The sequence below is a fragment of the Pinus tabuliformis genome, chromosome 8 (assembly GCF_031772625.1).
Source record: "Pinus tabuliformis cultivar Carrire ecotype Pingquan chromosome 8, CPIR1, whole genome shotgun sequence".
NCBI classification, from domain to species: domain Eukaryota; kingdom Viridiplantae; phylum Streptophyta; class Pinopsida; order Pinales; family Pinaceae; genus Pinus; species Pinus tabuliformis.
In genome coordinates this window covers 2076780326-2076806238 of record NC_142294.1, presented here as the reverse complement: position 1 = coordinate 2076806238, position 25913 = coordinate 2076780326, and the positions used below count along the sequence as shown (strand labels likewise).

The window sequence follows — 25913 nt, the reverse complement described above, 5'->3', positions numbered from 1 at the left end:
GTCATGCCAATAGGGAGAGCGAAGCACATTGAATGGTACACCGCAAGCACAAAGAAAACGGACTACCTTTCCATCCACATCATCCCTCCCAGTAACATTAAGGAAATCCCCTATTGTTTTTCTACCTCCAGAGGTTGCAGAAGTACCATAAGGAGATGGGCAACTACCAAATTTAGAGGTTGCACTTGATTCTGAATGAGTTTTTTGTTTCTTGTTTTTTTGTTGTGCAGCCATCTCTATTTTGATGTATTTTTGTCTTTGTTCACTTGAAATTTTTGGGCAAATGGCTACCCCCACAGAACCCTTTTTTTCATCACTCTCTAGCACCCCACAAAGATGCCTCCTCAGACGGGTATATGAACCCGTATATGGTTTTCCTCCATGACAATCATGAGGGCACATCCATTTGTAAGATCCACCACCCTTTCCCCCTTCAAGTTTGGTCACATAGTTCCACAAGGGATTTGATGTACCTTTCCCATCTTGTGCTTCAGTGTCCTCTTCAAGTTCATCCCCTTCCTCTTCAAACCCTTCCTCCTCATCATACATTGGGTCACTACTATTAGGACCAAGTTCATCCCCTTCCTCTTCCCCTCTATTCCTCACCCTTGCCATCATTAAAACCAAGAGTGGAATGATACATAGAAGCCAAAAGAACACCATCTTGGAATATGGATATAGGTGGTGGACAACCTGTAAATAAAGGAGCAAGTAGAAACAATGGGAAAGAGTAGGAGAGGGAGGAGAAAAATACAATTTTTTTTTCAAAAAAACAAGGGAGTTTGGGGTTTGAACTTACCTCTTTAGCTCTTGTAGATGAAGTCCTCCAAGCTCTTGCTCCAAGCTCCTCCTCCTTCTCCTAGCTCCTCCTTCTTCACTCCTCCAAGCTCTTCTCTCTTCTCCTCTCTTCTCCTCTCCTTTCCTCTCTTCTCTTCTCCTCTCCTCTCTTCTCTTCTCCAACTCTCATAAACTCAAAGTGAGAAAATGAGAAGAGAATGGGGGCTTTATTCTTTTCTAAACTCACCCTAAAGTGACCCTAACCCACCCCTAACCCACCCCCTCATGCTTAGTTAAGTTAGATTTTAAATGAAATTAAAAAAAAAATTTGATATGCGCGGGTTGCGTGCGGGTTGCGCCCGGGTGGCGTGCGGGTGGCGTGCGCTTCCGGGCAGGTTGCGTGGCGCCACCCCATGCCCGAACCGCATGCCGAAGCGCGATTCCGGGGTGGCGCAACCTCATTTGGCAGGAATCGTGTTAAAATTGCGGAATCGCGCAACCTTAAAAACGGAATCGCGATTCCTCTATGGATTCCGGAACGCTTCCGCACGGGTCGCGGTTCCGGGTTAGGATCCGAGGGGGGGGGGGTGATTCCTGCAACCCTGAGCTGCACTATCATTACCCATCTTAATGGTCTTCAACTTCTCCTTCAGGACCATTTTCCGGTTCTCATTGGTACTCTGGTAGAGATTGGACAATGCTGTCCACATCTCATGGGCATTTCTCTTTTCTCTCATATGAGGAATGCAATGGTCTTTGTTTCCATCTAGAATCAGTCTCTTACCCTTGTTGTTCTTTCTATTATAAGCAGCCAACTGAGTAGCATCAGTAGGCAAAACAATAGGGTTCTGTGTGGTATGCACCATGATGTCCCGGACTTCTGCTTCCTCAAAGATACTCCCAGACTTCTGCTTCCTCAAAGATACTCTGCATTCTCTCCTTCCAAACGCTGTAATTGGAATGCCCATCCAACCTATCCTCCACCCTCAATCCCAATGACATCCTGCTGTCCTAAAACTGAAAAATAGCACTGCTGTAGTAAGGATAAAACTGCTGTTTGTGAAAAATCTGCTTGCTGGAATTTTCTGAGTGAAAAATCAGCAGGCTGTAATTTTCCACCTTGCTGTCCCAAACTGCGTGTTGACCACTACTGGTCAACTACCCATGCAGTACACCTCCTTCCTGTTGGCAGAGAAGGATAGCTCCTGAGCGACATGTCCGTGCCAGGCTACAGTCATCGACAGCTTGATCATTTTTGTTGTAAACCCAGTCTGCATGTTTGAAATGTAAATAATCTAAGCAGATCAGAGTCATGTATGTAAAGTTGCCTAGGTGGACCTAACTTTCTAATGACGATCTGCGTCCCGGGAGGTTTTTAGTCTCACCGATCCATGGATCGGCAGAGTTTTCCTTCAAACCCAACCCCAAAGCCGGGATGCATTTCGTTATTAGGACTTTAGAGGAATCCTAGCGTGTTACTCTGCTAGATTATAGTTGTGTCGCAGATCTGGGTGGTCTATGAGGGTCTATGTTAAAGTGGATTCATCCCTTTGAGATGTAAATTGTAAAAATTGTAAAAAATTCATGATGAAATGTGTCTTGAGGGTTGAAAATGTTGTAAATCCCCTCATGAGTCCTAGGTCCTAGGTGCTAGGTGATGATTCCAACGGCTGGGTTTGATGATCCGTCTTAAAATAAATTAAAATTTTTTTTTTAATGAATAAAAATAATAAATTCATATATAAAATTAAAAATTAAAAAATTAAAAAATTAAAAAAATTAAAAAATTTGAAAAATAAAAAATAATAAAAAATAAAAAGCATAAAGCAAAAACCCTAAGCAATAAAATAATAATATTTTTGTGGATCACCCAAAACTAGCCGTTGGGATCATTTCCTTTATGTAGGGTCTTAGGAGGTCTTTTTCAGGTTATCTGATCTGTGAGTCTGTACTGAAAGCTCTCTTGTAAACTGATTTCTGATTAATAAAAAGACTTTGGGGTTTCAAACTGGCTGGTGTTACTCTCTGGAACTGCTGTGAGGTGTTTGAATTTCTGCATATTTCAGTTTTCAACAGTTAAAATAGCTGATTTTTTTCAGAGCATTGTGAGTACAGGTATCTTGCTCACGTGCTAGGGTCTGAATGCTGTAGGGTTTCTGGAAAATGGCAGGTATCTCCATTTTCTTTTGAAATCTAGCAGCATCTCTTGCCCTTGTTTGCTGATGCTTGCTTGAGGTGTGCAGGAAACTTTTAGGTGAAGGTTATTTGTGGGCGTTTGGGGAAGTTCTGGGCTGAACCAGCCGACTCCCACAGGCTGTTCTGTGCAGAGCCCAGCTGATTGTGCCCCGGGTTAATCTGTTAAAGTTTATTGCATGTTTTACATTGAGAAATTTTTCTGATTTACAGTGAAGTTCACAGTGAATTTTTTCTGATATTTCAAGAACATTACTGCCATTATTGTTAAATCTGGCTGTTCCAGAGCTTTAAAATTTTGATTTGAGGCTAGTTTTGAAGGGTTTCACTTTGAACTCTCGCATATATCGTTGTGTGGCTGTAGCAGGGGTTAAGCACTGAATTTTGAAGGGGACAACACCAGTAAACTACACTACGGGTATCGTACAAGGAGCTGGTCGTTGTATTGAAGTTTACTGCGCTGTCTTGTATGCCAGGTTCCACTGTTTCCTTACTGCTGTAGCCTCTGTCAATAAATATGAAATGATTGTGTAAGTTCCAGCTTGATGTTAATGCATTATATTTCCATGTCAATGCCAATTTCTGAGCACAATATTATCCATAAATTGCTGATTTGAGGTCTGGTTTGCATTCTTGGCACTGTATGTACACCTGAGACAAAGCATCACAAGTTACACCTACAGAAATGTGCCATTGAATTAATAGACAAAACACGCCAGTGACAAGTTGAACCAAAACTTAGTAATTTATTGGGAAATCTAAGGAAAATCAGTTTGCAGCTGCGTCGTCCATCTTCAGGCAAATTTCTGTGTATCAAACGATTTTCAAATCGATATTTTTTTGCTGTTGACTGTGCGTCCTCTTACCAAGCCCTACGATTTGGTGGTCGTGACCGTGCTTATGCATGTATTACCCAAGATCGATTTACATATCTGCAGCGCTTTTCATTTCCCATTTGCATTATAAATCGTATTTATGCCCAGCCGTTTTACGTGACTGCGTCCTGGCCTGCAAAAAAGAAAACCGTGACATTTAACTGTGATAGCCCCTGCGTGTTTCCTATTCGTTTTGGTTTTCTCATCTGAGTCTGCACGCTGAGCCGTGGCCTCCTCTTCACACAGTCATTCTGCCATCCCCTGCGCGTTACCCCCGCCATCGAAAAACTGAAGACGCATTCAGCATTTCGACCCTATTTCTCTCTGCGGCTTCTGTGTTAGGCGTGCTGGAGGTCTCACCGTAGCAGTCATTTGAAAACTCGTGTTCTCTTGTTTGTTATGCGTAGGTGTAATAGCTTTTAGTTAGGGTTTTGTTTTATTAAATTTCGACCTTAGTTCATTTAGATTTTAAAAATGGTAGTTTAAATGAAATAAAAATAAAAAAAAGGGGTTAAGGGTAGGTTAGCAATAGTTAGGAGTTAGTATTTTTTGTTTTCATTTTAGATTTTAATTTTGTCTATATTTAAAATAGTTTTTTTTTAATGTTTAGTTATTAGATTAAAATCTAGTCAAACTTTGGTTTTTATTAGATTAGATTTTAAATAGATTTTTTTAGATTTTAGTTTTATTTTTGTTTTAAAATATAAAAAAATAAAAAAAAAATAAAAAAAAAAAATAATAAAAAAAATAAAAAATTTTGTGGGGAATTGCTTTGGTCACCTTCAGTTGCTTGTCATTATATATCTTTCGTGCTGAAGTCTGAATATGAAAGAAGTATCTGGTTTCACTGTCATTTAAGGCAATTTATTTCTCTTAGTGGCTGGACATCATTGTTGAGTTCCATGATCTTTGTGGTTTACTGAATATTTAAGCATTGTTCAGGCTATTTGATGATAAGTGATCGTTGTTCATGGTTTTATATTCTATATCAGCTAACAAGTAATCACCTTTTAGGCACTGGTCTATCAAATCAATAAAACCATTTTAGTGCATCTCTTCTCCCGGCCCAGCTGTTGTGGCAGTTGGCCTTTATTTTTCCTCAGGGTCTACCCCCCTTAGCCGTGGGAGACAGGCTTAAACGGAGAGACCAGGGATCAGAGTGACAGCCCCTGGTCTGAGCGTTGTCGTGTCAGTTTGCGCGACAACACTGCGCTTCAACACTCAAGCTCTGATACCATGTAGAAATTTCTCATTTCCCACCCCAGTTTTCAGTTTCACCTTATTTCTCCAAAATAGTTATATGCCTTTTCCCATATCCATACATTCAACAACAGGAAAATAAATTTTGCTGAAAACACAAATTCTGGAAATATAACAGAATGCTGGAAAATGCAGAAATAGATATCAGCACATACAAACAACCATTTAACACGTTTAAACACAGTGATTTTTGGTCAAGGTGACCCTGGAAAAACCCCTTACAACTCTTGGGGAAAACCAGTTCGAAAGCTCTTTCTTATTTCTGGAAAATGCTTTTACAGTGAGAAATATTCAGCAAAAATCAACAAGCAAACTTTTACAAATTATCTCATTTTCGTGCCTCACAGTCAACTAGAAACTGCTGTACGGCCTCCTCCAAACTGCTGTATGGACTGCTGTAAAACCGCTGTACGACCTCCTTCAAAATTGCTGTACGGACTGCTGTACGGCTTCCTTCAAAACGCTGTACGGACTGCTGTGCGACCTCCTTCAAAACGCTGTACGGACTGCTGTGCGACCTCCTTCAAAACGCTGTACGGCCTCCTCCAAACTGCTGTACGGACTCCTTCAAAACTGCTGTACGGCCTCCTCCAAACTGCTGTACGGACTGCTGTAAAACTGCCTTGGAATGTGTGCCAAGCTGCTGCCTCCTTCTCCTCACTGTCCAGAAATCTCCCTTGCTCTCTTGCTCTCCTTCTCTCAATCTGCTCATGAAAGAATGAATGACCTTTTCCTCCTTTAATCTAACCCTAAGTGACTTTTGGGGAATCCTTAAATCCAATCGCTGAAATAGATTGAGATCTAGGGCTGAGATTAAATGCTCATTTAAATCTTACTTTCTATTTTTTAATTCACCCCACTTTAATAAAGACCCACTTAGTTATTTATTTCCAAAGTCACTTTTCCTTTCTAATTTTACATTGACTTTATTAAAGTCACTTTAAAATTAGACTTTAGTAACTTTATCACTTAAAGTCACTTTAAAATTAGACTTTAGTAACTTTATCACTTAAAGTCACTTTTAAATTAGATCTGACTTTATAAAAATTATAAAGTCACTTTAGGAGAAAAATTAAAATCTTTTGGACACTTTTCCTTAGGCCAAAGATCAAGGCCTTAGGGAACCACCTGTCCTCTGGTACCAAATTTCAACAATGAGGTCGAGTTCCTTCTTATTTATAGGCTTCTGAGGGGTATGAATTGATCTCTTTAGGCCCACTTATCCCTTCATGTAGGTTGACTTGATCTTTGTACCATGATGACGTCTTGGAGGGTTTTTTGACTCAAATAAATTTTCTTTACAATATGTAACGTGCCCAAATGGGTCTTCAATACATGACAATGACTCAATTGACTTTATGACAAACCTAGAAGCACTTAATGGGTGCTTGACCTAAAAATAAATTCCCCTTGAGCAAGAAGACCATGCCTCAAGAATAACAATAATAAATTTAATTTTCTCCTCATTATCTATATAAAATCACGATTACATATGTCATTATGAAGACCGAACCTAGTTGCATTACTTACCATAACATGATCTATTCTAGCTTGGTTGGGAGGCGAACCTCAGAATATGGTCATCCTTCCATTTCATGTTGCTTGCAAAAAAAGTTCTGCCATCAAACTCTGTCAGCAATCTGAAAATTTGCCTGCTTTATGTTTTGAAAACCATACATGAAATCATCATACTACATGGTGGTTACTAGGGGCAGGACAGGTCCAGGAGAGGGAAAGATAGGGATGGGATAGGGGAAGATCCGATGAGGATAACACAAAAATTTGTAGGAGGAAGTCACCTCAACTACGCCTTTGTACTTGTGAGTGATTATGTATAATTCCTTTTTGGAGATACTGAGATTTGAAATACATAATCTTTTGTTTTGTCCAGATTGAAAGCTCGGTAATATTTAGATTAATTAATGGAAATTGATATCATGTGAAGAAGAGGAATTGGATTCCTATAATAGTATAACCTTGTGTTATCAACCTTTTATCCGACTTACTTTGACTTGTTCCTCACTCTAGAGTCTAGACATTGAAGTTTCATTGTGGATTTGAGACATTTCAGGTATTTTAATAATTCAACGAGGTTATGCAATGATTTCCTTAGAAGTGATATTGTTTGATCATGATTTATTTTATTGAATACAAAAAAGGGTTTATTTATTCTATTGGTAAAATTGTGGGCAAGAGTCATCTTCATTTAGAAGCAAGGTTTGATTAATGGAAAAGGATAATAATGCTTAGTAGGTTTGAACCTGACCATGAGATATAAACTTTTCAAAAGCTTTACTTGATTTCATAATTTGATAGCACTAGCTAAGTTTTGGCCTTTCTTCTTATAAGAATGTTTCATTTTCTAAATACCGTATTGTTGTAGGAGATATTGGTCTCCCATTTATAGTGATCTTTGCATCTCTAATATATAGTGGATCTGTTAGTGAAACTAATTTGTTTCTTTCCTTTGTTGTAATTTCTAGGATGCAAGGACTTCAAACATATTGAGTTATTTAATGTTTAGTTGGGTTGGCCCAATGATGGATGTTGGGTTGAAGAGACAACTAAACTTTGATGATTTATTCCGACTACCCGATGAGTTGGATCCTGTTTCTTGTCATAGTGCATTACAGAGCTATTGGGTTGATGAAGAAAGAAAATTAGTTGGTGAACCATCTCTTTTTAGGGCTATATGCCATGCATATGGCTGGCCCTACTTGTGGATAGGCATTTTGAAGGTGTTATTCTTAAACTTTAATTGCCTCGTCTTTTTTATTGAACAAGAAAATTTTTAATAGCAGTAACATTTTAAGCTGTCATTGATTCTTCCCTCTTCTTCTATTATGATGGTAATGCATTATGTAAGATTATTTACTATTGTGCATATCACTGGACATCCATCATTTTATAGAACAGAACACGAGAAGGTGAGATCATTGTCACACAAAACTTGGATGACTTGTATTACACAGTAACATAAATCTATAATACAAAATTTTGTTAATTTTTTTTACAGTTAATGATTGGGATTATCCTCTAACCAAAAACATGTTAAAACCAAAATTGGTTTACCCTTAAATGATTTTCACTTGCACATAATTTTAGCTCTACCTCATTTCTAGCTAAAACTGACATAACAGACATAGGGAATCAAGTAAATCGGACAAGTGTTGAATTGAGTAACACCTTTAGGGATTTGAAGTTGTGTATTTTATTCCTTATAGCAGCATACACTATTATCAGTACCGGATTGGCCTTTGAACTTGTCAACCTCAAAAATCTGAACCGAACTGGAACCTGTAAAAAACTGGACCATAAAACTGGTCGACAAAAAGATAACATAGAATATTCAAAATTTGAACTTGTCAACCTCAAAAATCTGAACCGAACTGGAACCTGTAAAAAGCTGGACCATAAAACTGGTCGACAAAAAGATAACATAGAATATTCAAAATTTGAAAAAAAATCATATATATCCATGTGTTACCATATGAATCCAAATCATTATACACAAATATGCAAAGTTTCTCATGTATATAGCAAGTAAAGGTGCATTTAACCACAATGGCATCAATTGCAATTCATGTTTGAGCCAAAATACACGTGGGCCATACCACTTATTAAATTGGACCTGTTGCTGCAAAGTCTTTCACCATCGTGCAAAGCCTTCACCAATCAAGTGTAAGATCCCCTTTTAAAAATACCTCTGATATGCCAACAATTTCTGAGTGTATTTGAAAATTTTTCTTTGGGACATTTGGTCAAACAGTTAGATGAAGAACACACTGTAGTTGATTTTTATAATTTTTGTTTTCATAATGGTGTATACAATGCTTCAACATATGCCAACAGACATCAAAACAGATTTATACTTCTTATATCAAACCCAGAAATTTAACACATAACTGAAATTTGGCAATAACACCCATAGAGCAGTCTTTTCTCATTAAAAAAAAATGAATATACATAGAACATATAAGAAAGATGGAACCTGGTATTAAATAGCTGCCAGCAGGAATATGCATATAAATATAACTTGGCCCACTTAAGTAATATCCCAGCACTTGGATTAGGGAGTACGCTGCCCAGGTATGAAGTTAGCTGTCCAGTCTTCCAAGGTAATGCCACGCATCCAGTTCAGCAATACATATCAGGATTAACCCTTGCAAGGAGGTACTCCATGAGCTGTTGGGATTGTATAACTCGGCCCAGGACAGAATGTGAGAGTAACTCCAACCCACAAAGAGATTCGGGCTTACAAACTTCATTTTATAGGAGGTGTTTATGATGCTAAGTATGCTGTTGTCTATGGATCCATCCAGTCTTATCAGCATATTTACATGCGTTTTTCAATGAATGCACAGAACGAGGGGCTCAATAATCATTGCTTCCATATGTTCACAAGCTACAACAATGTTCGAATACGTCTGGCGTCCACCGGCTACAAGCACAACAAACCACAAAACCTACAGTCGGCAACTGTTATGTAAAAAATTAGTTAGTTTTAGGTTTATTATTTAATTTGAGGTTAAATTAGACGAAAGGGCACGATCATAAGATCATGCCCTTTCCCCCAAGGGTGCCCATGGCGATATATAAGCCAGGAACCCCAATGTAAACAATCATCATCTGTCAATTCATTTATTAATAAGATATTTTTATATATACATATATATATATATATATATATATATATATATATATATATATATATATTTCTGTTTATCAAGAAGTTTTCACTTCATTTGGTATCAGAGCAGTTTGGTCCTCTAGGTTGCTTAACTGGTGCACAGAGCTCGTTCTCCTATCCAAGTCTTTGACTATCGAAATTCGTCAACCTTGTTGCCGTATAATTGAAGCATTTTGCTCAATATTTGGGAGTTTCTCCTTTTCTCTGTTTTTCTAGGCCTTTGGCCATAAAAAAAAAATTAACCAAAAAAAATATATATAAGTAAATAAATTAAAAAAAGAAGAAGAAAAAAAAAAGTAAAAGAAAAAACAAAATGGATACAAAATCTCATACCAAGTATATTTAAAACTTTTTAAGTGGAGAAGCCCGTGGTTTTAAAAACAACCCATGGTAATTGCCCATGGTATTTTAAAAAGTTAAAAGTACACATAAAGAAGAACAACGTAGTGGTTCTCATCAACTCTGGTAGCACACACAATTTTTTAGATGCAAATGTGGCAAAGAGACTCAATATTTTTTCATTTCCCTTACCAAACATGAAAGTGATGGTAGCTAACGGTAAGAAGATTGAAAAGGTGGGGAAATGCCATATTGTCAAATTGCAGATTCAAGACTTTAAATTAGAGTCTCCTTTCTTCACAGTACCGTTAGGAGGAGTAGATGTAGTCTTAGGTATCCAATGGCTACGAACTTTAGGTACTTATGCCGCCAACCATCAAGTACAATTTATAAAATTCAAATGGGGAGGTCAGAAGTACAAATTACACGGATTCCAAGCACCAGAAAATCAAATTGCATCATCATCTTAGATGATGAAGATGATTCGAAAAGGAGCACCCGCTTATGTAGTACAATGTCACCAGTTAGAAATGTTATCTGCAAATATGACTAGTGAAGAGTCGCCAGAGATACGAGATCTAATTCGGAAGCATGAAAAAGTATTTCAAGACCTACCTATGAAGATGCCACCTAATAGGGAAATTGAGCATACAATAGAAGTCAAGGCAGGGTCAGACCCTGTCAACATCAAGCCATACTGATATCCACATCACTAAAAAACAGAAATTGTGAGATTAATCCAAGACCTTTTAAAGTGTGGGACCTTGATCATCTTGGAATATTTGATCAAGTGGAAGAACTTGCCCGAAGAAGACGCTTCTTGGGAGAATGAAGCATTTTGTCAACAACATCCGTCGTTACGTATGCTTTGAGGACAAAGCATTCTTTCGAGAGGGAGGCAATGTTATGTAAAAAATTAGTTAGTTTTAGGTTTATTATTTAATTTTAGGTTAAATTAGATGAAAGGGCACGATCATAAGATCATGCCCTTTTGCCAAAGGGTGCCCATGGCGATATATAAGCCAGGAACCCCAATGTAAACAATTATCATCTGTCAATTCATTTATTAATAAGATATTTATATATGTATATTTCTGTTTATCAAGAAGTTTTCACTTCAGCAACAAATTTGTGAAATCATGAATACACCCGCCTTCGATAGCAAGCAAGTTACAATAATGCCAACACACTGTTGGATTTGTGTAGAAAAGGTCTTTTCGTGCCAAAAACAACCTAACTCTCGACAAACCTCATGAACCTAAAATTGTTTCCTTTGAAATTCATCTTTTCATTTGGGTTTGGGTTCAGACTGATCCGATCCGGTTCGGCTTCAGGCTCGACTGGTGATTCGATTAGGATGAGGTTTGAGTTTGAGGTTTGCCGAACCTAAACGAATTTCAAATTTTTTTCAGTTTCGCTGAATTCCTAACCTGAAGGTTCAGGTTTGGCAAACCCTGTGACTTAGGCAATGAATATGCACTCATACACAGTTAGCCATCAAACGGTAACTCAATACGGAACAAGATCTTCTCAACAAGCAAGTCTTATGCTTGAAACCCTAGCAGGATTCAATGATAATACTGGCAATACAAAGCCTAGCAAAATATCATAGCAGGGATCATGTATTCATGTCATCAACAAGCATCAATATGTGTTAAACTCAAATTCACAGGATGACATAAATGTGCACCAGCAACTACAGCAGTAGCATGACAATCTAATAGCCAGCCATCATCAACACACTTCTGTCATCAAATCACAATGACGAATCCTTGTTACTAGCAATACATTCACTGCATCAACTGTCAACTAAATTTGGTTTTTATTATCTTCAGCAAACAGTACCATACAGGCTTTGTCCATGGTCTCATTGCAATGCATAACTGTACTCATGTGCTCAGTTCTAAACCGACCCTTGGAACAGACTTAACAGGCCCTCTTTCTTCCACTGAATTGCCACCAGATTTGCTCTTAGGACAACATCAGAGTAACCCACAGAAAACTTTGGTCTTTCAAGCAAATATATGTCTCAAATTCTGACCTCAGATCAGTCTCAAGTCCATCCTCAGATTCGGCCTTAGACTAGCCTCAACTCAGCCTTACAACATACTTTTCTTTAGAGAACCAACCAGCCCTAACTTGGGCTCAAATGCGACCTTACTAGTGCAACTTAAATTCACCCTCTTATAGGCATAGTCTGCCTCGCTTCTGTGACTGCTAATGCCTCCGTATATATGGTCAAAATACGCCTATTTAAACCCTTAAGATCTGATGTTTCTTTTAGCCTTTGTAGCAGACCTTCCACAGAATCAGTACAACCCTAACTAAGGCTGAAAGCTGCCTTCAAACAACTTGAATTTTGTGCCTCAGAATACAGTCCTCAATCCAGGCCTCAGGAATTAGGTATATTTGCCACGGAACACCCTCAGAATAGGGCCGAAATGAGCCTCAGAGAAAGGCCTCAGGAGGACTGAAACTTGGCCTCAGGAGGGGGCTGAAAACCTGTCTCAGAAGGCTTGGAAACTGCCTCAGAAAACTCGAAAACCGCCTCAGAAAATGGCCTCAAACTTTGTCTCTGTTCAGCAAATAACCTTCACACGGCTTTTCTGCTTTAAGATTTTCATGCTGTTCCTGGCCTCAGAAATAGACCGAATTACCTCATATATCTATATATATATATATATATATATATATATATATATCTTGAAGAGCCATGATAGGGGGTGGGATTTTGAATTAATTTCAAAAATAATATTCCACTTAAGGAGCTGACATTAATCCTTCTTTGGAGGCTGATTCGACAAGGAATATCTCCACTTATGGAGGTCCAACTAGGACAGCACAAGACACATATAAATTATTCAAAAGTTCCTCAAATATTAATGCCAAATATGGCCAATCAAAAAGGTGCCTTTCATCATTCAAATTGGGCACCATGAACACACTTTCGGGGCTTCAACTTTGATTAGGCATATCTCCTCAATCATGAGGAGTTATGTGGCGTGCCACCTACTGTTAGAAATAGCATGACGAGCTCTATCATCCTATGATGGTCTTGCTTGCAATTTCATTGATCTTCCCATTCAATTTCCTCATCAAATGCAGGGCATCATGACCACACCACAGGGGCTGGGCTTATTTCTCTTCCTTTTGGGGCATCTTGTCCACTGGGGCTTCCAATTAATGCAATCCACTGATGTATATTAAGAGCATTCAAAGACTGATGTTGGCATCAATGACAACACCATTCAACATAGGTTACCTATTGTTAAGAGTTGGTAGAGTGGGGTTGCTTGCTGGTCTAGTGTGAACTGTCTCCAAACCTCATACGACTACTCCACTTGGATTAATGTCAGGGGTTGGATTACCTCTCGGGGTATGACAAATCTCGGGCTAGAATGGTGCCAAACTTTGCCTGCCTCTTTGTGCCCCCATCCACCGTGAGCACTGGGATGTAGAGAGGTTCTCTTTTCCTTACACCCTTGAACAATACTAGAGAATATTAGGTTTCAGGGTAATATGTGCTTTATGGAGTAGATTATATTTGATTCTGATATATTCTTGAATTAATTCAATGAACATTTGAACCATATGCTATTTTTTTTTTCCAGTTTATTATTGTTTTTCGTGATGCTTGAAGTGACAAATGAAATCTTCTAATCTTTATGCAGGTTCTAAATGATGGCCTTGGGTTTATGGGGCCCTTGTTGTTAAATACTCTCATTCGTATTCTTCAAGGAGGTACAAGCTATGTTAAAATGTACCAGTTATAAGCACTTTGATAGAGTTTGTAAACTTTGTTTTCTTATTATAATTATTAAGAGCTGATTAGTTAACTATAGATATTTAGAGTTGAATTATTAGATATAGTCATTCCCTTTTTTGTTTGAAAAATACAGTCGTACAAAAAAGTTAAATTATTTGCTTCTCAAAGCATTTGCTTGTGTTAGAGGATAAGCAAGGTACCATAAGCATAGGTGTGATTCTCAGTTTTTGTGATTTTGAATTTCAATGATGTAATAGTTTTGTCATCAAATGTTGTAATAGGAAGCTCAAGGCCAAGACCCCATTATGAGGATGTGCATTCTAGGAGAAACATTATTTTACAAGTTTATGTTATCCATTTTAGGAAATGCCCTAGACCGGATTCTAGTAATGATGAACCAAATCTTTGCTCGGACAAAGAAAACAAATAAGTGGGTTTTACGATTTGATAATATGGACATTTGTCACCATATCATCTCTTCAAATCCATAAGGTTGTACACATACCCATAGAGAGAATACTCTTCTAGCATCATACATCATCATTTCCTAAACAACTAAAGCCGTCACTGGCATAATACAAACCACCTTAATGTTACTCGTGGCTATATAAATACATTGAGAGGGAGAAGGTGGACTTGAATATTTGTGTGTGTTTTGTAATATTGAATGTGATCATTTTGTGGTAGCTTGTATTTTATCTCACAAGGGGATAGTGGTAAAAGTGGGCTGGGACAATTTGTTTGAGGTTACACGAAGTCCTAGAACTTTTTGTGAAGGGTTTGAGGCTGAAACAACGTGTGGGAGAGTTATTGTAAATGATTTGAGACTTAGAAATGTGTGTGAAGAGTTAAAGCACAAAACTATGTGTGAGGGTCAAGAACTTTGTGTGAAGGGTTAAAGGTTGGTGTTGTGTAAGGGTTGATTAGGACTAATACTTCAAAGTGTGTGTGAAGGGTTAGTGCTAAGAGTTCCTATGAAAGGATGATATAATGACAACAAATAGTAGTGTTTCCCCATATTTTTTTTCTTAATCTGTCAACATTCTTGTGCTAGCAAAAGGCTAGAGGTATTGTGTAGTGAGTGAAGTTCCAAAATGTTTGTTCTGTTCCCTGTGAGTATCTTGCATTTTATGGAATGCTTTTTGTCGCTTTAGTCGCCTTGTCAAATTAGAAATGTGGATCATGTGCGGGATTCATGTGAGGAATACCTATGGCTAGGAGGAATCTTATATTATAGCATCTATTTTTGTTGTTCTTCATGACAAAACATGAGTATTAGAGATTTGATAATTTGAGCTAAATTTGCATGCTAATTTGTTTTTTACATAATATACTAGTTCCCCACCCTTATTTCCTCTCGTCCATCCTATTGATATTGATTTTTTCTCAGGCATATCAAGATAAGATAATTTTCTTAATGTCCACAAGTGACTAAAGAGAAGGCCAGTCAGCATCAAGTGTTCAATCTAGTGGTGGCATTTTGAAGTAGTTTGAAAGAATCTACTAAAAACTAAAAGGTGGGCCAGATGTTGTCACCGATTTTGTATAAGACAAAGCTGGGGCTTTATGAAAACAAAATTGATCATGAAGATAATAAGGTGTTCTTATCACAAAGGGAACAAAGGTCAACATGATAGAGGTTTTGGTAGATTTGTGACAAAAACATCATGATGTACTAACTGTCTTCAGTTTGTCGTTAACTACATCTAGATTGTATGTTCGAGTGGCTATTTGTGATATCTTGAAAGGGTTTTCAAGAGTCGACCTTTCTTTGGCCTTTGTCTTCTTGAAACATAAGAAATCATATCTAGGTGCTCCTAAGATAATAGTAAAGTGTTAAAGTGATTGCTTGTATAAGAAGTGGTTTATTTCTTAAGTTGTAATCTTATTGGAAAATCACTATTGGCAATCTCATCTTAAGATAATTGCGCTTCAATTGGTCATCATAAGCATTCGTCAATGGTAACTTAATTGGCATAATCATTGTGGTGGATGTTATCTCTCTCTCTCTTTGTTGCTAATTAATCTTATTAATTGTGCTCACTACATATCTTGTCATTTGTTTCATTTGTGGGATTGCTAAATGTTGAAGAATCTAGGGCAGTTATAGTTGATGAGATTCTTCTAGGCATGATAACTATTTGTGAGGTGTTTTTCAAATTTTCTTCTTATTCCAATCTTCACTTATTATTATTAGAGTGTGTCTTCGTTAGTTCATCAAATAGCTATCAAAACAAAGAGACAAGAACACACGATGTTGGCTTTCTGCCAGGGCCAAAACCTCTCCCTCTTGGAGAGGAAAACCCACACATAATTATTCTTATAGAGATTCTAATTGACGAATACCAAGACCATGACCCTTGACATACTATGTCACTCCAAGACCAAGACACCAATCCTCTTCTTTGTCACTGCTGAGATCATCATCATCATTGCTGTACCATGAATGCTCCTTCATGTAGATCACTGCTGCAACATGACTGCTCCTTCATCTAGATCTTCATCACTGCTATACCAATGCTACACCTTCATTGAGAACTTGATGTATCACTGCTTCACCTTCACCGAGAACCTTATTACACCAATGAGATCTCCATTTAGAGGTATATATAGTTGTACCGAAATCTTCATCTTCGTTAGGATCATGATTGTTATCATGCTCACAGTAATGCCAAGGACATGACTGTGTCTAGAATATATATACTACACTGAGATCCTTCCTCTATCATAAATGTTGAGACTACAAGGGGACAGATCCGAGTCTTTTCCTGTGACATCCGAGGCTGCTTCAGTAGGCCTATCTGAAAATAGAGAGATCCGAGTTCTTTGAGCTGTGGACAGACTTCCATCACTTCCTCACTGTGACCTCCGAGATCCCTTATGTGACTATACTCTAAAACTTTAGGAAGATCCGAGTTTCTTACTGCACTTTTCGAGATTTCAGAGCTCCTGTACCTTCATCCGAAATCTCAGAGACATCCAAGATTCTTGTTTCCTGTGGTGACCTCAGCAGGGTATTTATAGTTGTTATGTCTCTATAAATAAGCTGACATGACAGTGAAGTGTTGTGTCACTTCATTTGAGCCGACATGACTACTCTTTCTATTGTTTTGCTGGCCAACTTGATTGCATTTGACATCGTTTTTGTTTGCTCTTTTCAAGAGGATTGTGCTTGTTTTGGAGGGCCTTTTAGACTAGTATACATTTACACATAGGCTCAAGAAGAGCTCCTTATACATTACTTTGACTCTTTGACTTTCCTAGACCTATGAAGTGAGTAAGAAACTCATTCTTATAATTTACAAGATTAATATTTCTTTTTTCTTGACAAGTACAAAGATCAAAATTACATTTGTAAATACCAAACCTAGTTACACTTTCATCAACACTAAATAATTGGATATCATTGGTGAGCATTGAATCATTGGAGTAATTCAAAGTATTTTCCTTTGAATGATCTTGTCGCTTTGGGCATTGTTTCCGATCAAATTTGCGGGGGTCCTAGGAGGGGGTCCTATAGAACAAATACTAGGACAAGGGGCAACAATGTGAAGATATTTCAACCCCCACTCCGGTTATCAGTTTTCCTTATCATTCCATGCATTTAGTTTTAAATCCAAGTATGATAAAAATTCTAAAATCTGGAAATGGCAATATTTTCTGAAAACACAAATTTAGAGATTTCACAACCGCTGAAATTGCAGAAATAAAACACAGTGAAATTATGACAGCCACACATAGAAAATAACATAGTGATTTTTGGTCAATGTGACCCTGGAAAAACCCCCTACAACTCTTGGGGAAAACCAGTTTGAGAGCTCTTCTTTATTTCTGAAAATGCTTTTACAGAGAAACTGAAATACACAGTAAAAATTCCAGCAACCACAAATTACAACTTATCTCAATTTCTGTGCTTGAACTCCACCTCGAAAATCGTGCCAATCGGCAAACAACCAAAACAGAAAATTTCCAGCAATAAAACAACATTAAATGCTGTATGACTTGCCTCGAAAATTGTGCTCGGAATTTGCTGTACGAACTGTACAGATTTGAACAGTACGATTGCCTCGAAAATCGTGCCCAAAACCTGCCTCGAAATTCGTGCCCTTGCTGCTGTCCCTCTTCCTCGATTTTTGTGCCTTTCAAAAGCAATCTTGAATGGGCTACCTGATTCTATGAAGGCCAATTTGGAAAAATGTTCGTCAGCAAAAGGCATATGGGATAAACTTCATGATCTTCACTCAAAAGGAGCATTGACAATGATCTCTAGTCAAGAAAATGATGGAAAACAAGAAGGAAATCCCAAAGCCCATCAAGGAAGCTGAAGATAAGAGTGATAACATCAAGGCTAAAGAAGTCCTAGAAGATGAAGAGAATGAAGGAGATCTCCTCTCTAAACTTATGGCTGCCATAGAAGAGATAAACAATGTGAAAAACAAAAATGAGGAACTTAAGAAGAAAGCGCAAGTTGGTGACCAGGACAAGATAAGGAAGGAAGTTGACCTTGTCAAGTTTCAAGTACACGAAAGAGATGAGGAGCTCGCCAAGATTAAGGAAAAATTTCATCAAAACAAGAGAAAGCATCATGAAGAAGTCATATCCATGAAAAATCAATTAGATAAGGCAAAGAAACGGGAAGATAACTTGTCAAGCCACCTTGAACAAAGGCACAAGAGCTTGAACAAACTTGAAGCAGAGATTGGTCAATACAAGGAAGAGGTCTCCTCCCTTAGATCACAACTAGAAGAAGCAAGGAAACAAGCACAGGAAGCTGAGAAGGCAATGGAAGCATTGGCATTCATAGAAGGACAAGTTGATAAAATAGAAAAGGAGAGAAACACCATGACATGCCAACTAGAAGAGAAGGATGATGACATCATCAAGTTAAGAGCAGAAATCATCTCACTTAAGGCCCAATCATGTGAAGCAACCAAGATGAAGGAAGAAATGGAGATCATACTCTCAAAGAAGGATGAAGAATGCAAGAAAATGAAGGAAGAAATTGTCTTTCTTAAAGAGGAAGTTGATTTGTTGAATAAGAACTTGATGAGTTCTCAAACCCTAGATGACATCCTAAGTCATCAAAGGTCTCCCCTTGATAAATCATGCCTTGGCTATGCAGGTGAATCCTCAAGCAAGAAGGAAAATGCTTCAAACAACAAGGATGTGAGGAAGCCAGGAAGAAATGTTGATGCTCCTAGGAAAGGCAAGAGTCAAGTTGACATTGGAAAAAATCCTACTCCAAGAAGAAATGCAGATGGTGTCAAGGATGCAAGAAGCAATGGTTTTCATCAAAGGATCTGAAGGCAAAAAGACTTTAGAAGTACATCAAGGAAATCTTCTTCTCCGAGGTACCAAAGTATATTTCTTGGTTATTGCTATTCTTGTACAAAATTTGGGCACATGGCAAAAGATTGTAGGGCATATCACAAAGATAATTATAATGGTCCTTGTCAATCTCTGAGAAGCAATTTTACAAGAAGTCATGAATTCTTATTCATGAGCAACATAGAGTGCTTCAAGTGTCATAACATTGGACATATGGCACATGATTGTAACTTGACTTGGGCCCCTACACAAGCTAGAACCGTGCCAGAGAAGAAAGTTACACAAGTATGGAGAAGGAAGCAAATTGAATCCAGAAGTCTCTTGAACACTCCAACCAACAACACATGTTGTTGACTTGATGAAGTTATCCTTGATATTCCAAGTATTTGATGGGGAGACTTTGCCAAAAGGAAGACCATGCATACAGTTAGGGGGAGCTTATGATGATTAAGCATTCTTGCAGAAGCCATCCGTGAATGGGCCTTATGAAATCCTTGATGAGCTATATTGACAATCATTCTTTGATAGATCATTTCTCAAGAACACTCCATTGAAGAACATGATCTCTTATCTATCCAATGGACTGTTGTTGAAGATGTCTTCCACTTGATCACTAAGCAGGTAATCTTTCCTGAGCTAGAGGAGGTTGTGCAGACAGGGGGAGTTGGTTCATCACATAAAGGAATGTAAGCACATCTATCATGAACCACATTGCTAGAAAGAAAAGCACCGTGATAGGGGGAGTAACATACCTATGACAAACTACTATCTATGAAGAAAAGAAACAGCTTGACAGGGGGAGTATTTGGGCACCCCGTTTGCCATTGATGTCAAAGGGGGAGAGAATTTTGAAAGGGAAAGAATATTGCCATCAATGACAAAGGGGGAGATTGTTAATCTAGGTTGTCATTGATGTGAGTATGGTATTGGCCAGGATGACAAATATTCTTGAGATGCCAAATGATGTCATAACTCTTGAAGATATCAAGACACTAGTGAAGAAGTGCCAATCATGTACGTTTGATGATCTTGATGATGGAGCCATAATCTTAGATGTTCTTACCTCGAATGATCTTGATAATGGAAGACTTGATGATGACACGGAAAAGTCAATGCTGCATATGATTAATGGCATGTCACTATCTTGATGACATTATAAGCCTATGATGAAGAAGCCTAACAAGAAGCCAAACCCTGAGGAAGCCTAACTGCCCTACCTCAAATTTTGCACTAATAAATGACCAGTCACATTAAAAAATATTTTTTTACTACCTTATATGCAAAATTTCTCTATGAGACCTCCACCATCCTTTATAGCATAGTTTTAGCTTTCCAAAGCTATTACTTGGCTTGAAACTCCAAATAGTTTGGGAGATATTAATTTTTTAAGTTAGGAATATTAATCTGGTCCTTGAACTGACCTGTGCTAGGCCTGTCATGTCGGCCTCCCTCCATAAGACACGTACATTCATATTAAACGTCAAACCAGTATTAATATGAGTTTGGACACCTCATTTTAGCAAGCAATTCGGTGAAGATTTCAGAGATAAGACACAGAAGAAGACAGAACAAGAAGGAGGCCGAGGATGACTTGATATCTCTATTTTGGGCAAATTCTATTAAAGGTTTTGAGAACAGTCATCTATTACAATTTTGTTTTTGGCACAGAGAACAGTCTTAACTGTGGAAGAATTACTCCATACCTCAGATTTCAGAGCTACAACAACCTTACACGTCGGATTTGTAATTACAATGGACTATCATTTGGAGTCTGTAGCAGCTTGGATTTTATTGCAGTATCATTTGAAGTATGTCCACCTGTAGCAGACATATCTCTGTGCCTGTGGAGACTTGTGGTTGGACCTGTGGCTGAATTGTGGAATTACCCTTGGCCTGTGTGGATAGAGCTTAAATATAAAGGAACTTTGGAACTATAAACAAAGACTCCTAGACTTGCGGCTAGGTTCAATACTGTGGCCATCAATCAATTCTTTGATTGTGTCGATCAAACGCTGCATCTTTGGGATTTTTAGTGTTGGTTTTGGTGTGTTATCTCATATACTTTGTGATTTTATAAAACCAATAGTGTATATATTAAACTGACTTTAGATATGTTTGACGCGTTGAGCACAATGGAGCTTGGACTGTCATGGAGGCACGCTTGGTTGGTATGGTTGTTTGGTGTCATTGTGGGTATATAATAAGACAAAAAAGAAAACGTAATGGGATACGTATGAAAAATGAGGGTGAATTTGGAAATTTATTTAAATAAATTTCTTATTTAAAAAAGTTAAATCTTTAATAAAAAGATTTTATTTTAAATAATAAGTTTATTTCTTATTTGCAGGTTTATGTGGGTACAATTTGAAGAAGAGAAATCCAGAATATGCTTCACAATTTGATTTCAAGTCGATGTTTCGTGTCCATACCCATACCCATCATCAGGACAAGATGCTTGAGACTCGAAACATCGACTTGAAAATCAAACTTTGCAGCATATTCCAGATTTCTCTTCTTGAAATAAGATTATTTACTTTGGAATTTATTTAACAAGAATAAAATAGGCTGGGAATCATTTTATAAGACAAGACTGCTAGGAAGAGGTAAGCTACAAGTAAAATTTATTTCAATTTTCAAATTTCAACGTGTTTCCTTTCTATGACTATCTATGATTCTATTTGGCATTTGGTACCTAATGGAAAATTGAAATATAACCCATTGCCTTTCCTTGGAAATTTGAATCCTTTCCATTTATTTTCTGTATATGTTTGGTGGGCAAACTATGGTAGAAGAGTCCTAGAGTTGCAAAAACTTGCCATTCGGGTGCTAAGTCAAACTTACAACTCTTTAGGTTGTAAGCACAATTGTAGTGTCTTTAAAGATACACTCCAAGAAGTGCAACAAGTTAGAATTTTTCAAATTTAAATTTATATTTTTTAGAAGTTAACTAATTTAATTTATGGCATATGCCCATGGGACATCATCTTGATTCCTCTAATCACAAAATGCCCCTCCTACAAGTTAGATGTCCACTGCTTCAATTACATGGTCTATGTCTACTACAAGCTGAGGTTATGGGTTAGGCAGATAAAAAAAGTAATCGACACAGATGCCATTTCATCGGTGGCATTTGACACCACAAGTTTGTGGAGGGTGGAGACTGAGAGGCTTATCATGATGGATGTACCTAAGTGGTTGGAGCCAGAGGCCAAGGAGGAGACTCCACTTGTAAGAGAGATAGATTTAGAGCAGGGGGAGGATTTTGAGAGTGTGCTGCAACCAATGCCACCACGACCACCTCCACAGAGACTTCCAACTAGGGGAAGAGTCGAAAGACATCCCACTTCATCTTCCACCTTTTGTCCAAGGATTTCACCTTTCACCCCAGACTTAGGCTCAACACGTCACCTACTACTTCTAGAGGAAGAATGACATCGATGACCTTTGCCCATAAAAGTGTTAAAAAATATAAAGTGCAACAATTATAACTTATTTTCTTCAATCTTGATACTTATGAAAACTTAATTATCTTCTTTATGTGGTTTAGTTAATCTTTTCATCAAACAATATCAAGAAACCGTAACAACAAAAGAGGACATAGATATAGGCTCTTAGCCAAGGCAAAACCCCTTTGTTATGAATAAAAATATATATAAAATAATACAAATAATGTAAAACAATAATAATAATAAATAATGATTAATTAGTAACTAGTTAATGAAAAGGTATGTCCCTAAGGACATAACCATTGGTGAAGAGGTATCTGCCTAGGGTATATAAGCAGGCCCTCACCCTCATTGTAATAATCTCATATCAATTCTTTTATATAATATTCAATATATAATTACTTGTCCTACAATGGATGTCTCTGTCTTCGAAGTATTCTAAAGATTACTCCTTTGTGTATACAAACTTTGTTCGTTACATTTGTATCTGTAAGGCTCTGAATCATTTAACCAGAAATGTAAAGCTCTAAAACATAATATGTTTTTTCTTCAAATCTGTTTGCAGCTTAAATGACTTAAGCAACATTCATATAACTAAATTTCTCAGTTTGATATGGAGTACCTACCTGTATTCCTGCGGTTGATGATGCCTCAAGCTGCTCCCGCTTTTGTTACCAAAAGACCGAAACCACCCAGCCAAACTGAGATAACCTCGATACTTAGTTCAGTAAGTAAGTTTCTCAATTGAAGCAGACTGTTCCCCCGTGCCTAGAAACCTCAGAACAACCAGGCTCTCCTTCTGTTGGTAACTCCGGTTTATAAATTTCGCCCCTCTTCAGTATGTCTCCTCCCTTGGTTCTTTCTTCTGCTCCCAGTGCCCCTCCAAAACTGTTCCTTGCCCCTATATGTTGTTTCTTGGCGGTGGCTGCCCCCTCTACCAGCAGACCACCGCTTCTTATGGTGACACCCTTCCCATGTCACGTGATATGTATTTCTTTTTAAAGGTATATTGATATGTATTATGAGTTTTGGTTTAATATTCTTTTTGTTTGTTTTTAATATAAAGGTCCTAGGTTCATACTAGGTACCTTATCTTTAATTTATTTTTTATCATTTTGTTAATTTATTAATATTCTAAGATATATAATTATAACCATCTTTTAGGATTAGCTTAATTTTTAACATCTATCTCTTTATAATTATTTTTACGTTATACATTTTAAATTTATATCATTGGTATTTGCCCATTAATCATAATCATGATACATTAAGCAATATGGGTGTTGATGGGTGAATATAACTTCTATTTGAAGGAGTGTCATGATATTTAATACTTATAGTTAATTTAGTATATAAATACTAGTGCGGTGCATGCAATACATGCATATGTAGCTATCATATGCATGCTAATATTCTTGTGTTCTCTATATTATAGATAGGTTGTTACATACACCCCCCCTTTCAGAAAACTTCGTCCCAGAGTTAGAGTTTTTATCTTATATGAATACTTATGATAGCAATTAATACATTATTCTTAAGATTACGTATCGAGGTTAAATTATTACTTATTGTGAGGACACTATAAAATTGGTGTGTTGAATACTTCTAGGTCTATAACTTTAATGATCCTGCCTTACTTCAATCAGGTTCCCCAACTATTACAAAATCATCCTATCCTTCCTAATCTCTTCCGCCCCCATCCTATCCGTCCTATACTGGAGTATGCCATGGCGTCAGTTATATTGACCTAACTATTCATAAACTCTAAGGATGGCAGCGTCGGCTATACTGACTTGATTCCCAGTAGACATCCAGCAGTCATCATCACACGTCTAGGGGAGCGTGATTCGCATAGTCCTCCCATGACTCCAGGGTTCGGAGGATAAATGGTGGGCAACACCTCTACCCCTCCCAGTAGAATCAGGGTTAATACCCTATCATGGAATCTCTTTGAGCCTTAATTGTTCTGAAGTTTCTATCATCACGTGGTCATTTTGGTAACGGATATTATTTGCAATCATAAACACTTGTACATGCATTTATAAAATGTGCATTAACATATTCAAAAACAAGTAGCTTATGTATAATTCATACATGTCAACTACAGTATAACATACTTTGCCATATTCTATTCATGTCATTAGCTTTCATATTAAAATGTAATCATTCTTTGATTTCTATTTCATCAATCATATTGATATGCATAAATGGAACAAAATTATAATATATTAATTCCCATTAGAAGCAAAATTACTCGAATATTTAAACTTTACTTTGATAACTATAATTTAGTAAGTTCAATAACATATTCTGTCTTGGTATCCACATAAGAGTGGAATTAAACAGATAACATATCATAAAAAAAATTCACGTTTATATGTGATCATTCCAAAATGGTTTTGAGTCTCTGATTTAAAGTAAAGTAAATATATATAAAACATGGTTTAAAGTTCTTCAAAATTGACACAAGTTGGGGTATTTTTGACATATGATTTCCTTATCTTCCCAAGTAGTCGATCCAAGACTATACTTGTCCCACTGGACCTTAACTTGATCTACCAGATGATTCCCTGAGCTGTCGAACCGTACGTTAAAGTATAGGTAATTTTTCAACGGATATGATTTCTTCGTTCGATACTTGCAGTTTCTTCCATTGAAGGTTATGAGATTGGTCAGCTATGTGATGTCTTAATACAGATACATGAAATACATTATGGACTTTATGCAAGTGAGGTGGCAGTGCAAGATGATAGGTGACAGGTCCAACTCTTTCCATGACTTTAAGTAGTCCAATAAATCGGGGTGATAACTTTGTCCCTTTTCCGAATCGAATAGTACTTTTATTCGGTTTGATGCGGATGAAAACCTGATCCCCTGCCTCATACTTCCTATCACTTCTCTTAGCATCAGCATAACTCTTTTGTCTATCCTGTTCTTCTTTTAACCGCTGTCTAATTTGTTTTACCTGCTCTTCTATTTCTTGGATTAATTCTGGCCCTACTATCACTCGATCTTCTAATTTGTCCCAACTTAACGGTGTTCTTTAAGGTCTGCCGTATAATGCTTCAAATGGAGGCATTCTGATTGAACTGTGATAACTGTTATTGTATGCAAATTCGACTAAGGATAAATACTTTTACCAGTGCGATTGCTGATCCATAACATACATCCTCAACATATCTTTAAGTGCTTGATTTACCCTTTCTGTTTGCCCATCAATTTCAGGATGATAAGCTGTG

At 37.4% G+C, this 25913-nt stretch overlaps 1 protein-coding gene across 2 annotated transcripts in view; it reads left to right on the top strand.

The window, feature by feature from the left end:
* ABCC13 (multidrug resistance-associated protein 11) overlaps positions 1-25913 on the top strand; it is a 547614-nt gene that overhangs the window by 145901 nt on the left and 375800 nt on the right. For both annotated transcript variants that reach the window (XM_089375024.1, XM_089375023.1), the window contains exons 8-9: positions 7589-7843; positions 13806-13875. In XM_089375024.1, the coding sequence (XP_089231150.1) occupies positions 7589-7843; positions 13806-13875 (325 nt within the window). The remainder of the gene's footprint in view (positions 1-7588; positions 7844-13805; positions 13876-25913) is intronic.